This window comes from Danio rerio, chromosome 10 (genome assembly GCF_049306965.1).
Source record: "Danio rerio strain Tuebingen ecotype United States chromosome 10, GRCz12tu, whole genome shotgun sequence".
In the NCBI taxonomy this organism is placed as follows: domain Eukaryota; kingdom Metazoa; phylum Chordata; class Actinopteri; order Cypriniformes; family Danionidae; genus Danio; species Danio rerio.
The window spans coordinates 50,407,501-50,423,273 of NC_133185.1; the positions used below are offsets into that span (position 1 = coordinate 50,407,501).

General features: G+C 39.2%; 1 protein-coding gene across 5 annotated transcripts in view; it reads left to right on the forward strand.

Moving 5' to 3' along the window:
- Window positions 1–15,773, forward strand: part of zmiz2 (zinc finger, MIZ-type containing 2) — a 96,964-nt gene that overhangs the window by 55,848 nt on the left and 25,343 nt on the right. For 4 of the 5 annotated variants that reach the window (XM_005155481.6, XM_002663667.7, XM_009305709.5 and 1 more), the window contains exons 3-7: window positions 7,337–7,451; window positions 9,020–9,213; window positions 9,484–9,667; window positions 14,319–14,540; window positions 15,248–15,442. In XM_005155481.6, the coding sequence (XP_005155538.1) occupies window positions 7,337–7,451; window positions 9,020–9,213; window positions 9,484–9,667; window positions 14,319–14,540; window positions 15,248–15,442 (910 nt within the window). Of the gene's footprint in view, window positions 1–7,336; window positions 7,452–9,019; window positions 9,214–9,483; window positions 9,668–14,318; window positions 14,584–14,878; window positions 14,999–15,206; window positions 15,443–15,773 lie in introns of all 5 variants that reach the window. The other variant, XM_073915289.1, reaches the window with a different exon arrangement.

The following is a 15,773-nucleotide window of genomic DNA, read 5'->3' on the forward strand; positions in this document are numbered from 1 at the left end:
GACGTCACGGTAAAACAACAACATTAATTTAAATAAACAAATAAACAAAACATAAACAAAGACAGTGATCACCTCAGGTACAGGTTATACGCTTTATTCAGTGTTTTACGATGCTAATGTGAATGCCATTTCACAAGACATGCCTTTGTAAATAAATACAATATAAATGAACATAATCACACAATAAAAAATGCCATTTAATTGAAACATGCTCCCTTCAAGCTGAAATCATGGTGAAATGTCATGTAGAGTCCACTTTGTAGAGCACTTGAATTAGAGCTAACGTCAGGCGTGAAAAGAGAAACACGACCTTAAACAATCAGTAAATGCACTACAGAATATTACGTTTCCACACACTGCATGTGTTCTCTCAGCGCTGGCGGAGTTTGGTTCACTGTTTTTAGCGCTGTATCAGTATTTTTACTGCGCTGTTTTCCTTCAACCTGCAGTCATTTCTTTATTTGTTTATTTATTCTCTACGATGATTGGCTAAAGTATAATAATCACTCCTGTGATTCCCGTCCAATAAGATCGCTCAGAAATATCACATTTGACATAGCTCAAGACATGAACGCTTTATAAATGCAGTAAACATGTATATTGACAAGCACGTAATTAACTACAGAATGTTACGTTTTCAAACACAAACTGTATGGATGGAGTTTGGTTTGTGGCGCCAACTGCTGGACACTTCTTGTTTAATAGGCAGCGTTCAAAGGTCATATTCTGAGCGTTATCATATTAGCAGATTTTAACCCCTTACATACCTTTGTAAATAAATACTATATAAATGAACATAATCGTGCAATAAAAAATGCCATTCAATTGAAACATGCTCCCTTCAAACTGAAATATCATGCAGAGTCCACTTTGTAGGGCACTTATTGTTGAATTGGAGTAAACGTCTGACGTGAAAAGAGAAACACGACCTTAAACAATCATTAAATTCACTACAGAATATTACGTTTCCACACACTGCATGGATAGAGCTTGGTTTCTGGCGCCACCTGCTGGACACTCCTAGCTTGTTAGGCAGCATTCGAAGGTTATATTCTGAGCCTTATCATATTAGCACAGCTAGATTTTTGCCCCTTACGCTCTTTACGTAACACAGTGCCGCATCATTCAATAAATGGTATCTTTGAGGTAAAAATTTGCTTTTTGTCATAATTACCTGTAACAACGATGCGCTAAACTTCCATTTTTAAAACAGTTTGCAATTTTATGACGCCACGGCAAAACAACAACATAAATTATAAATAAACAAATAAATAAAACATAAACAAAGATCGTGATCACCTCAGGTACAGATTATATGCTTTTCGTGTTTAATGATGCTAATGTGAGTTTGAATGCCATTTCACGTGACATAATATCCCTCCGTAAGTAAATGCAATATAAATGAACATAATCGCACAATAAAAAATGCCATTTAATTGAAACATGCTCCCTTCGAATTGAAATCATAGTAAAATATCCTGTATCGTCCACTTTGTAGGGCACTTATTGATGAATTGGAGCAAACGTCAGGCGTGAAAAAAGAAACACGACCTTAAACAATCAGTAAATGCACTACAGAATATTACGTTTCCACAGTGCATGTGTTCTCTCAGCGCTGCAGGAGTTTGGTTCACTGTTTTTAGCACTGTATCAATACTTTTACTGCGCTATTTTCCTTCAACCTGCAGTCATTACTTTATTTGTTTATTGTTTATTCTCTATCCCAATCAAATCGCTCAGAAATATGACACGTACACTTTATACATGTAGTAAACGTACATAAACAATCAGTAACTGCAGTACAGAATGTTACGTTTTCACACACACTGAATGTGTTCTCTTTGTGCTGCGGGAGTTTTGTTTGTGGCGCCACCTGCTGTACGCTCCAAGCTTGTTATTCAGGGGTCAAAGGTCATAACCTGAGTGTTAGTATATTAACAGTGTTAGATTTTAAGCTATTACACCATGTCCTTACAATAAAAGCTTTCTTGTTTTATGTTAAAGAGAGTTCCTAGTATGCATTCTAAAATATCATATTGTGGTTTTATGGGTCTCCAATAACAGGCTAATATTCATGCAAGGTCAAAAAACACTTCCATTTTCTTATAATATGCTTTTTTTTATCAAATTATCCACAATGACGCCCATTTAAACCCCTTATTTGCGTGATGTTAATATCAGCACAGCTAGATTTTTAGCTTACACAGATTCCACTCCGCATGTAAACACATCTATTATAGCTGCATATATTAATGCAGTGTGTTCTCATGTTAAATTAACCTCATGTTTACATTTATAGTTCATTAATGATAAATAATGTAACGTACACTTGGAAACACCCTTAAAACACGATTAATCAGCATATGGAGTCTTTTTCAGTGTCAAACTCTTTATGAAGTGCTTTACCACAGATATACACCCACCGGCCACTTTATTAGGTACACGTTACTAGTAACGGGTTGCACCCTTTCGCCTTCAGATCTGCTTTAATCCTTTATGGCAGAGATTCAACAAGCTACTGGAAATATTCCTCAGAGGTTTTGCTTCATATTGACATGATAGCATCACACAGTTGCTGCAGATTTGTCGGCTGCACATCCATGATGCCAATCTCCCGTTCCACCACATCCCAAAGCTGCTCTATTGGATTGAGCTCTGGTGACTGTGGAGGCCATTTGAGCACAGTGAACTCATCGTCATGTTCAAGACACCAGTCTGAGATGATTGAGCTTTATGACATGCTGCGTTATCCTGCTGGAAGCATTGAGTTGCTGGCGTGTGATTGGCTGATTATAGAATTGCAATAACAAGCAATAGGACAGGTGTACCTAATAAAGTGGCCGGTGAGTGTATAAACTCTGCTTGCACCACATTTTCAGCTCTGACTAGAGTATTTTTAGTGCTCTTTAATCCACTGGAGATGTAGAAGTGTCCAGATCTCCTGTTTCTTCTGTATAGAGGCGAGTGTTTGGTGTCTCGGGACAGAGAAACTTCATAAACCCTCACAGGTTTCATTTTCGAGATACTCTGGATTTGTTGCCGCTTGGGTGACTTTCACCTGGAATAATCCCATTCAGAGGCCAAGATTTCAGCTCTCCTGCCAATGAGCGGAGAATTCAGATCATTCACCAGCCATCAGTCTCTGCTTTGTGTTACTGTAATTTACTTTGATCAAATTTTATGTTTGTCATGTATTATTTATTATTGTAAGATTGTGTTAAGATCATTTACTGGCCATCACACCTCTTTTGTAGCCTATTTTAATTATTCATATTTATGTTTTATTATTTTATAGTAGAGATTTAAGATCATTTAGTGGCCATCAAACCTTTTTTGTTGGTTAATTTTGCTTTATTCATGTTTATGTTGTTATTTTATAGTAGATAATTAAGGTCAATGTCTGGCCATGATGTGTGTTGTTTTAGTTATGTTTTATGTTTATTAATTTAATATTTTATAGTAGACAATTCATCATTTACAGGCCATCTGTCTCTGTTTTGTGGCTTACTTTAATTTTACTTTATTTTAATTTTATGTTTGTAATGTATAATTTATTGTTTATTACTATTAAGATATTTAACAGTGGGCTATTTTAATTATAATTATTCATATTTATGTTTTAATTAATTATTTTATAGTAGAGATTTAAGGTCATTTAGTGGCCATCAAACTCTGTTTTGTGTGTTATTTTAATTGTGTTATTTCACTGAATCATTTAAATGTTTTTATTTATTTTTATTTTGTGTGTCATTTTTAATTAGATTTTTCTATATTTTTATTAATGATATTATAGTATAGAATCAAAATCCTCGACTACTCAAACTATATTTGTAATTTAATTTGTAATTTTGATTTATATAATTGAAATGTTTTTGATTATCAATTTATATATAATATCATATTTATGATTGATTTTTGTAGTACAAAATCATGATCCTTGGCTTCTTATTAAAATGTTATATATTTTACATAGATATAATTATACCATTACTTTAGATTTATTTATTTAAATGTTATATAGATTTAAATGACTGCTCATTAAACTATATATATTGTTTACATTTTATATATATATATATATATATATATATATATATATATATATATATATATATATATATATATATATATATATATTATTATTATTATTATATTATTATAATTATTTATTCCAGATTTTATAGTAGAAAAATAAGATCATTTACTATTAAAAAAAAACTATTTTATGGTGTTTTAATTTTTGCTGTTTTATTAATTTATAAATTTAATAGAGAATGAATCTCATTGACTAGTCATCATACTGTATGTTGTGTGTTTTATTTATTTAAATTTGTATTTACTTTTTTATTTATTATTCGTGATTTAATAGTAGAGCACTAGCATTAAGTGATGGATGTCATATGATGTCTAATGTGAAACATCATGAAATACGATGGCATCATCATAGGCAGTGGTGGATTATTTATTTATGAATAATTAATTAATTCATAACTAATTGATTATTTGTAGCCTGCTGTTTCAACTAGCTGACCCACATGCTCTTTGTTTTACCCATAATCAAATCATAAACGATAGATAAGTTACACACACACACACATATGAGCACCTGTCAATCACTTTTCTGCATGGCATGAATAGGCAGAGTGATCTGTGTCGGTAATATGGCGTCCACAAACTTCGTTTACACTAAAATGACTGAGTACAAGTGTGAAGGCGAAAGACTGAAGCAGTGTACTGACGCTGTGACACGTTACCTGGTAGATTAAAAAGAGCGAGGAGTCGTCAGATAGAGACTAGATAAATTAAAGATCCCCTTTAACAACTGTAGTGAGACGCCATCCAGCGGTACAGCCTTGATAAACAGTCCCACGTGCACTGCTCTCTGGGGTTTTGTGCTCAAAGCACCCGCTGACTGCTGGAGCTCAGACGTGCGCATATGCTGCAGCGCATGACTTTGTGTGTGTGTGTGTGTGTGTGTGTGTGTGTGTGTGTGTGTGTGTGTGTGTGTGTGTGGTCACGTGATGTGTGTTTTCAGTGGTATAGTGTGGATGGAGGGCTGTTCAGAAATGCTACGTAAAACTCCAGTGTGGACTTGAATCGTTTTCGTTCTTAAATGCCATTTAAAACTCGGATGTATTGGTGTAAACGGGGCCTGAGTGTTTGTTTTGGTGAGTGGGTTGCTGCTGAGATGGGGGCGGGGTGGAGGATCACGATGCCGGCTCAGCACTGTGATGTCTATTAGACATCGGCGATGGCATCGTCTGTCGACTCAACCCTATAGAGCACTAAGATCATTGACCATCAGACATTGTTTTGGGTGTTATTTTAAGTTTTTTTTAAGCATTTTATTTACAATTTCATTCATTCATTTTTTATATTTAAATAGTTCATACATTTTTTTATAAAACAGATAGATTTTATTAAAAAAATATATAATTAAGATGAAAAGCTGGCCATCAAACTTTGTCGATTTGTAATTATTATATCTTTTTAAATCCCAATTGATCAGAATAACAGCATTTATCATTTGTCATCCAGCCAATATGATGGTTTAGTGTGGTTTAAAGATGAGTGTCAGTGTAAAATGACTGTAAGCATCTGAGAGACGGCGTGTTCTGTTGTTTATTTTGATCAGTTGTCATTTAAGTCTCTATATGACATTCATATTTGACATTTAGATGAAAAGTCATGAGCAGTTTGCAGAAGAGAAATAACAATACACGTTCCTGTAAATTTCTCATTTCAACATGGAGGATAGCTTGTAGATTGTGCATTTAATGTGACCCCAGTGCACGCAGGCAGCGGAGGGTGGAGCGCTTCATTCGCATGTGGCCTCTGCGTGTTTTTCCACAGAGCTTTGTTTTCTCACATGTTCATTACAGTCATTCATGTCCAATTAAAGCAGCGCTGCTGAAGGTGCACCACCCTCTGCTCTCAGATGAGGATGAGGACGATGTAGTGCTGCTAATTATGGAAAGATGGAGAGAGCCGTTATTGAGAGCGATCTGGTTTGATCCAGTTACACAGAAAACAGGAGACACACACACTCACACACACACACACACACACACAGCCCTCTCCCTTGGCATCGTTACTCTTTCCTGTCTCTAAGTGACTGTGGAGTCGCCATGGAAACATTGTTCCGAGTACCTCCAGAGCATGTGACTGTGGCACGTCTGAAGTCACACACACACACACACACACAGAGAGAGAGAGAGAGAGAGAGAGAGAGAGAGAGAGAGAGCTGTAGATGTAATATAATTCAGTGTATTGTGTACAGTGTATTGATGATTGGGAAATGAACTATATTTATTCATATTTCATCCATTTGTAAATACCACACATATTAAGGGGTTCAAAGTGAGCATGTCTGCATTAGTTCTACCAGTAATGTTTATATATATATATACACACACAACAGTTCTGTCTGGTTCTCAAATCTGATTGGCTGATAGCCGTGTGATATTCTGCAATATCAGAACTCCTACAGCCTCTTTACCCTTTGTGTATTACTCCGCCCACATACAGCAAGCAGACAGTACAGATCTACAGTGTAAAAGATGCACGCTCAGCTGTTTAACTGTCTGCTTATGATTTAAATCCGGAAGAAAGTAGTTCCTCATACAAAAGGGTTTTTGAGACTCTCCATGTTTCATTTTGTTTTATATACACAATTATGCCGTCAAACTGATGTATGAACGCAACATCACATGGGTAGCAGTGCGATATGGCTGTATATCGGCACTAGTGGGGCCACTAAGGCACTCGACCTGCGGCCTCATGCCAACGCACGCCTCCCATCAGTGCTGATTTTTTTATTTTTATTTTTTAAAGGCATGGTGTAGAACATTGTGACCTCATGCAGTGCTTCTTGCACATTCTGAGACTCACTTTACATGGTATATCAATCAGGCAGTGGAGATTATTGATTTATAATGAAATCAGACCTTAAAGGTGGCGATTTTATAATGGCACACAGTTTACTGGAAGCACTTGTACTGGGTTACTGAAAATTAAAAGTACTTCTACGTATACATTATTAGGTTAATCAGGAGTAAGCAGGCAAGTCATTGTATAACAGTGTTTTGTTCTGGAGACAACACTGATATTGCTGAGGGGGCTAATATTGAGCTTAAAATGGCTTTAAATTGCTTTTATTCTAGCCTCAATAAGACTTTCTCCAGAAGAACACATATTAGAGGAAACACTGAACAATTCCTGAATCTGTTCAACATCATTTGGAAATTTTTTTTTTAATCACCGGAAGGCGAATAACGTAGACTTTCACTGTGTATGTCTACTTTCAATATTAATAACAGTGTGTTTCTGTCCGCAGTGACTCCTCATACCCATATGATCCTGTCCCCTGGCAGCAAGGCCCCAGTCAGCCCGCCGGCTCCCTCTCTGTGGTAACCACAGTGTGGGGGGTAACCAACCCTTCAGCCAGCCAGGTACACTACACTACTCTTAAACAACACTCCTGTCCTACACTACACTACTGTCCTACACAACACTACTGTTACACAACACTACTGTTACACACAACACTACTGTCCTACACAACACTACTGTTACACAACACTACTGTTACACAACACTACTGTTACACAACACTACTGTTACACACAACACTACTGTTACACAACACTACTGTTACACAACACTACTGTTACACACAACACTACTGTCCTACACAACACTACTGTTACACAACACTACTGTTACACACAACACTACTGTCCTACACAACACTACTGTTACACAACACTACTGTTACACAACACTACTGTTACACAACACTACTGTTACACAACACTACTGTTACACACAACACTACTGTCCTACACAACACTACTGTTACACACAACACTACTGTTACACAACACTACTGTTACACAACACTACTGTTACACACAACACTACTGTCCTACACAACACTACTGTTACACAACACTACTGTTACACACAACACTACTGTCCTACACAACACTACTGTTACACAACACTACTGTTACACAACACTACTGTTACACAACACTACTGTTACACACAACACTACTGTTACACAACACTACTGTTACACAACACTACTGTTACACACAACACTACTGTCCTACACAACACTACTGTCCTACACAACACTACTGTCCTACACAACACTACTGTCCTACACTACACTACTGTTACACAACACTACTGTCCTACACAACACTACTGTCCTACACAACACTACTGTCCTACACTACACTACTGTTACACTACACTACTGTCCTAGTGTTGTCACGATACTGGAATTCGATAGCCAACCCGCTAACATTTGAGTGCTGTTGAGCGCGTTCTGAAATGACTGTGATTGGCTGTGAAGGTCATCAGCTTACCGAACTCACCGCTGTTTATCGAGTGTAACCACAGATACAAGGACCGTGGAGATTCACGTCCATCAGCTGGTTTATCTATAAGCTGATATACGAGCGATCCGCTGATAAATCAAGGCTTTAAAGCACTCCAGTGTCGCTGTGTCTGCGTTCACACTCGGTGAGTTCGGTGAACTGATGACCTTCACAGCCAATCACAGTCATTTCTGTTGAGCTTGTGAACACAACGGTTTAAGAACGCGCTCAAATATTTGCGGGGAATGGAGGCTTTTAAAATGTCAGTACTGATATCGTGTCCTACACATCCTATATCCTACACAACACTACTGTTGCACTATATTATTGCTGTGCACACTATTACTGAAGATGTTTGTTCGTCCAGGACACTCTTGAAAAAGAGATAACAGAGTTTAAGAGGTTTTCCTGGTAAAAAATAGGTTAAACAAATGACAAGTATGTCTTCTTTCTCTGTTTCTCATTGTGATTTGGTTCAGAAGTAATTACTGTTGATTATTTTTGTCTATTTTTAATTATTATTTGTATTATTTTCGTGAGGTAATGGATAACAGCGCAGAATAACAGCTAATGATTCAGGTGCGTGTTGAGTTGTGTGTTGTGCTGATATGTGTGTGTGTGTTGTGCAGGTTTTCGGAGCACCCATGGGTCCAGGAGGAAACTCAGCCGGGGGTCACATGATGCCGGGCAGCAGTCCGGGCATGAACTCGCCCCAGTTCATGAGCCAGCAGGGCTACCCGGAGCCCAACAAAACATACATGCAGCAGGGCATGTACGGCCGGCCCAGCGGAGGATACCCTGCCGGACCCGGATACGGCGGCAGGTGAGAGAGTGTGTGAGTGGGTGAGAATGTGACTGAGTTGTGTGTGTGTCTGTCTAAACACATGGCTAAGTAAAATGTGATATAATATCACAATATAATATGAAACAATAGTTTTGTATGTTGTTGTTATTGTTTTCTGGACTTTGGATCAAATAAACGAAGGCTTGATGACCATCATGATCATTATTATCTTTCATTAATACTGTACAGCACATTATTGTTGACTTCTGAATAGTTATCTGATGATGTTTGTGGATCTGCTTTCATTAGTTACCCCAATAACGGCGCCGGTTCTCTCGGGATGCCTCCTCATGGTGTTCGTCCACCCACTGACTTCACCCAAGCAGCCGCGGCAGCAGCGGTCGCCGCAGCAGCAGCCACCGCCACCGCAACCGCCACCGCAACTGTCGCCGCCTTACAGGAGAAGCAGAACCAGGAGCTGAGCTACGGCCCTGTGAGTCCCCTGACCACGTGTGTGTGTGTGTGTGTGTATAGAGGAACAGCTCTGTCTGTGTTAATGCTCTATAAATCTCTGTCCTCCTATTTAAAGAGACGGCTGATCTAATAATTATACTTCTGTCGTCATTCACTCACTTGTTTTAAACCTGTTTGAGTTTCTTTCTTGCGCTGGACATGAAGGAAGATATGCAGGAGGATGCTGGCAATAGCAGACAGTGATTTACATTGTGTTTCTTCAACATTCTGCAAAATATCTTTCAAAACACAGAGATGAATAAAGGGATGGAGAGATCGAGATTAAATGGTGGTAGAGGGAGGGATGGATGGACAGTTGAAGGGTTGGATGGATGGACAGATCGATATTGAGGATAGGTGGATGGCGGAACAGATAGATAAACAGATCAACATTGATGGAGGATAGAAAGATGGAGAGACCGATAGACAGATTTAGATTGATGGATAGACGTGTGAATTGACAGATCATGATTAAATGATGATAGACGAATGCACAGACAGTTGGATGCTAAGATGGACAGATAGACAGATCAAGATAAAATGATAGAGGGATAAATGGATGAATGGATAGATAGACAGATCAAGATTAAATGATGATAGAGGGATGGATGGGTGTATGGATAGACTTATGTATGAATGGATGGATGGGCAGATGGACAGACGGATGAAAAGATTGAGATTAAATGATAGAGCGATATATGGACGAATGGATAGATGTATGAACAAATGGATAGATGGACAGATCGAGCTTAAATGATAGAGGAATTGATGGACAGCTGAATAGATGTATGAACAGATGGATGGGCAGACAGACAAACAGACGAATGGATAGACAGACAGACTGATAGATGGACAGATTTAGATTATTTGAGAATAGATAGATAGATAGATAGATAGATAGATAGATAGATAGATAGATAGATAGATAGATAGATAGATAGATAGATAGATAGATGGATGGATGGATGGATGGATGGATGGATGGATGGATGGATGGATGGATGAACAGGCAGACAGACAGATTGAGATTATTTGAGAGTGGATTGATAGATAGATAGATGGATGCATGGATATGAATGGATGGACGGACAGATAAACAGATTGAGATTATTTGAGGATGGATGGATGGATGGACAGACGGACAGATAGATAGACGGATAGAAAGATTGAGATTATTTGAGGATAGATAGATAGATAGATAGATAGATAGATAGATAGATAGATAGATAGATAGATAGATAGATAGATAGATAGATAGATAGATAGATAGATAGATAGATAGATAGATAGATAGATAGATAGATAGATAGATGGATGGATGGATGGATGGATGGATGAATAGACGGACGGACGGACAGATTGATCGATGGATAGACAGATTGAGATTATTTGAGAATTGATGGATGGATGGATGGATGGATGGGTGGGTGGGTGGATGGGTCGGTGGGTGGGTGGATGGATGGACGGACGGACGGACGGACAGATAGATAGATGGATAGACAGATTGAGATTATTTGAGAATTGATGGGTAGATGGACAGATAGTCATTGCCCCATTTTCTGTTTATTTATTCATGTACGTCTTGTTGGCCTCCATCATTGACGTTGACGCAGTGACTCCTCCTCTTCCTCCTCCTCCTGCTGTGCTCTTTGTCTCCTCCTGCTGGATGGATGCAGATGAAACCCTCTCCATTGCAGCAGCATGTCTTTCATTATTATACTTCAAAAGACCAGCGCAGTGTTTTCTCCTGCTTCTTCCAGCAGATTGCACATGCAGCTTTATCCACACACACATCACAGCCACACAGGATTGATTGTTTACGCCGGTGACCTAGTTGCCGTTTCCCATCATGCCTAGGGCTGAAAGTCAGGGCAGCAGGCACAGATCCAGCCATTGTTACCCGCCACTGATTCTGAAGGGTGTGTGTGTGTGTATGAGAGTGTGTGTGTGAGGGTGTGAGTGAGTTCATATCTGAAGATGTTTAAAGGGTTAGTTCACCCAAACATTCAAATGCTCTCACTCTTTACTCTCCCTCTTAGCAGATATTTTAAAGAATGCTGAAAACCTGTAACCATTGACTTCTATAGTAGTAGCAAATCAAATACTATTGCTGCATCCCAAATCACTTTCTTATACACTTATACTAAATAGTAGTGCATTTGAGCCCTGGCTGGGTCAGTAAGTGTTTCTGTGTGGAGTTTGCATGTTCTCACCGTGTTGGCGTGGGTTTCCTCCGGGTGCTCCGGTTTCCCCCACAGTCCAAACACATGCACTATAGTGGAACTGATCAACTACACTGGCCGTAGTGTATGAGTGTGTGTGTGTGTGTGTGTGTGTGTGTGTGTGTGTGTGTGTGTGTGTGTGTGTGTGAATGAGTGTGTATGGGTGTTTCCCAGTGCTGGGTTGCAGGTAGAAGGGCATATTAACTACATTTGAGACTTTTTTATGTTTCTCTTGATTTTTTTCCCCTGTTTATTAAATTGTATTTAATAATTACCCCAAACTCATTAGTGTGCAGTGATGTTTGCTCTGTGATCCTCAGTGCTTTTGTTAGATGAGTTGATCAGTTTTGTCTTCGGTTCTGACTAGTATAATGTATCTGCACTAGGGATGCTCAAAATAATTGATTAACCGTTAACCGAAAGGGTGCGTTTGTGACCGATTAATGCTATCAGTTAAACGATTAAAATTATTATTTTATATATTTTTAGTTTGGCTGAATAAGGGGCTGATTGAATGCGCCTTTGCGTTAAGAGGGGCATCTTTTGCACGCGGCTCATCCCAGAGCAGCAGTTTGTGTTGTCAAGACAACTACAGAGAACTTTTAAAGAGCTTGGTTTCCGCTACATTCATTCTTCCATGGCGGGGAACAAAACGCATCCCGCCACGGCTACATTACCCGTTCAAAACATTCAGTCATTGTTGTTGTTGTTTTTAATAGCGGATTATAATCCCATCAAAACATATTAAAAGGTAAGTGAATTATAACAGCGCAAACTTTTCTGTAACCGTAGAGTGCTGTGTTTAATCCAACACAATCTCACGGCAATTCATAACTTTTTCATTTAGTGGCTAATTCGTATGAATTCGTACGATCTTATTCGTACAAGTTACTACGATTTGCTCATCCCCCAATGACGGTTAGGGTTAGGGGTGGGGTCAGGTGCCACGCCTCCTTTTTAAAATCGTACCATTTCGTACGACTGAACTCGTACAAATTCGTACGAATTAGCCACTAAACTGACAAAACGTAAAATACTTACGTTTCCTAGTGAGATCAGGCTGGTTTAATCTGTTTAATCCTTTGGCGTTACGTGCTGACTGACTGACAAACTCGACGAAGCTTTCAGTTAAGATGAACACAGGTCTATAGTTATACTTTATTTATAGATAAAGTATGGCTCTGCATATAATCACTCTATCTTGCTGGAGTTTATAGCTGTTTCGCTTTACTTCAGGACGCATTAATGCCGCTCTGAAGGTCTGATCGCTGTTTTAAGTTATCCAGAGCTGTATGAATGTACAAATCTTGAATATCATAATATTATTAAATATTACAATTTTATCAACATATACAGCAACACTTTTGCACAATCGATACCCAGCTGATTCAGTCGCTTCATAAGAGGACCACGCCTCTTCTCTTCTGTTTTCCTTGTCAACATAAAGGCAGTGAGGTGCGCCTTTTCAGCCCTGATGCCATTTCGGCTGATGTTGACCTGGATCTGCGTCATAAACGCAACAAATAGGCTTTACCTTTTATTTTACACCTTATAAAGCATGTATGCACATTAATGCAATATCATATTTAAACAACACAACTGTTTACAAAGAGTCAACATATGTGCGCGTGTTGTTGTCTTTTCATCACGCAGCGCGCACTTGAACCGCGATGGAGAGAGAGGAAACCATATAGCAAGACATAATCTTTAAAATAATGATTTCTATTAAAAATGTAAAAGGTTTTGTGATTATTATAATAACAGCAGGGCATTAAATAAATGCATATTTTCCATAGAGCGAGCGATTTGAGGAAGTCTGCTATTCTTATTTGACGGAAGAAAAAAACATATGATTGGAAAAAAACAGCCTATGCCGGTTATTAAAAATAATCAGTCAGTGTTTTCGATTTGTAATATAAATTAATTATTTAAGTGAAAATAATTTAGGGCAGTCCTATTTATTTATTCATTATATAGTCCTATATTATTTATTTATTATTTAGTTTATTCTGCTCTTCTGTGCTAAACACTGCAGGTGCGTGAAGATGCTCTGTTGTTATGTTCTATTATTAATATGCTAGCATATAAAATAAATCAGTATTTTAAAATGCAATATTTAATGTATCAGACACAAAATAGACACGTCAATTTGTTTAATATAAAATTAATAGTAATCTGACCAGTTAACCGTTAATAACCGATTAATGAGCGGCGGTTGTCGGTTAGCAAAATTAACCAAAATGAGCATCCCTAATCTGCACAGTAATAAACATATATTACTGTGCAGCATCCCGGAGAGAATATTCCTGTAACAGAGATCTGCGAGACTCCGTCATGATCAACACTGCATATTCCTTTAATCTTATTTCAATAAATGTAATCAATTTGTCCCTGTCTTTGTCTCTGCAGATGGGCGGAGCGTCCTCCTACAACACCCAGTTCCTGTCTCACTCCGGCCCTCGTGGGCCCCCAGGGATGTCCCCCTCTGGGATGGTGGGCTCCAGACCCCCCTCTATGGGCCCCATGTACACACAGCAGGGCCAGAGGCTCCCGCAGCACCCCGGATACCCAGGGAGTCAGCAGGGGCCGCCGCGCCACCAGCAGGCCCTCAAACGCCCGTACAACTCTGAGGTGGGTGCGGAGATCTGTGCTACCTCCTCATAATGTGCTAGCAGTAGCTCAGTCTGTCCTGTTTCATCCAAAATAAAACAGGGGTAGCGCATCAGTTCAGCTCCAAATGTCTATCAGAGTGAACTTCCACCTTCAGTTCAGGTGTAGGCATGCGAGGAGCGCATTTGCGTTCATTCATTCATTTTTCCTTTGGATTGGTCTCTATTTCAGAGATCGCCACCGCGGAATGAACCGCCAACTATTCCCACATATGTTTTACACAGCAGCTGCAACCCAGTACTGGAAAACACCCATGCACACTCATTCTCACACACACACTGTTCAGTTTACTTGATCAGTTCCCCTATAGCGCATGTGTTTAGGCTGTGGGGGAAACCAGAGCACCTGTAGGAAACCCACGCCAACACAGGGAGAACATGCAAACTCCACACAGAAATGACAACTGAGCCACCGTGCCAGTGGCGCATTTTTCCAGCTTTAAATATCTATCGTTAGCACAGATTGTCAGAAGAGTTACCCCTGCTTTTAAATGAGACTCCACTTACAATGGCTGGTGACCTGATCAGTGCACTGACTAGTGAACAAGGGTGCTGATTGAGACGCACTCAAAGAAATATTTAAAAAATAATCTTATAAAATCTATCCTAAACCAGTGATCATGTGCAGCCGAGAATGACCGTCCGGGAATGACTGTTGTTTTCCTGCAGGGTTTTCCGGGTCAGCAGTACGGCCCCGGGATGGGCGGTGGGGGACCGTACCCTGGGCAGCCCATGCAGTATCACGGCCCCGGGCCCCAGCGCTCTGCCCCGTCCCCATCATACCCCACACACCGCATGCCGCTCCAGCAGCCCAGTATGGCCCAGTATCCTGCAGGACCAGGAAACCCCAGCCAATACTACAAGGTACACACATTTACCACAGTACCACCATGTTTATCAAGAGTAAACCTCAACACACTAATTTTTAATCATTATTATTATTATTTATGTATTTGATCTTGTTCTTTTATTGTTTATTGCTCTTGATGATTTTTATTGTTACAATATTTTTATGATTATAGAAACGTGATAAAGGGACAGCTCTGATTAGCACATGCTGTTTCCTGATGAGCCGGTGTTATTGTGTGTGCTAGTGTGTTTTAGAGAAGTGCACTAGCATCTGATACTGACAGTGAACTTTCAAGAGACAACGAGTCGTCGAGATTTTGGAAGTCCTCATGAAAGAGGAACCGAG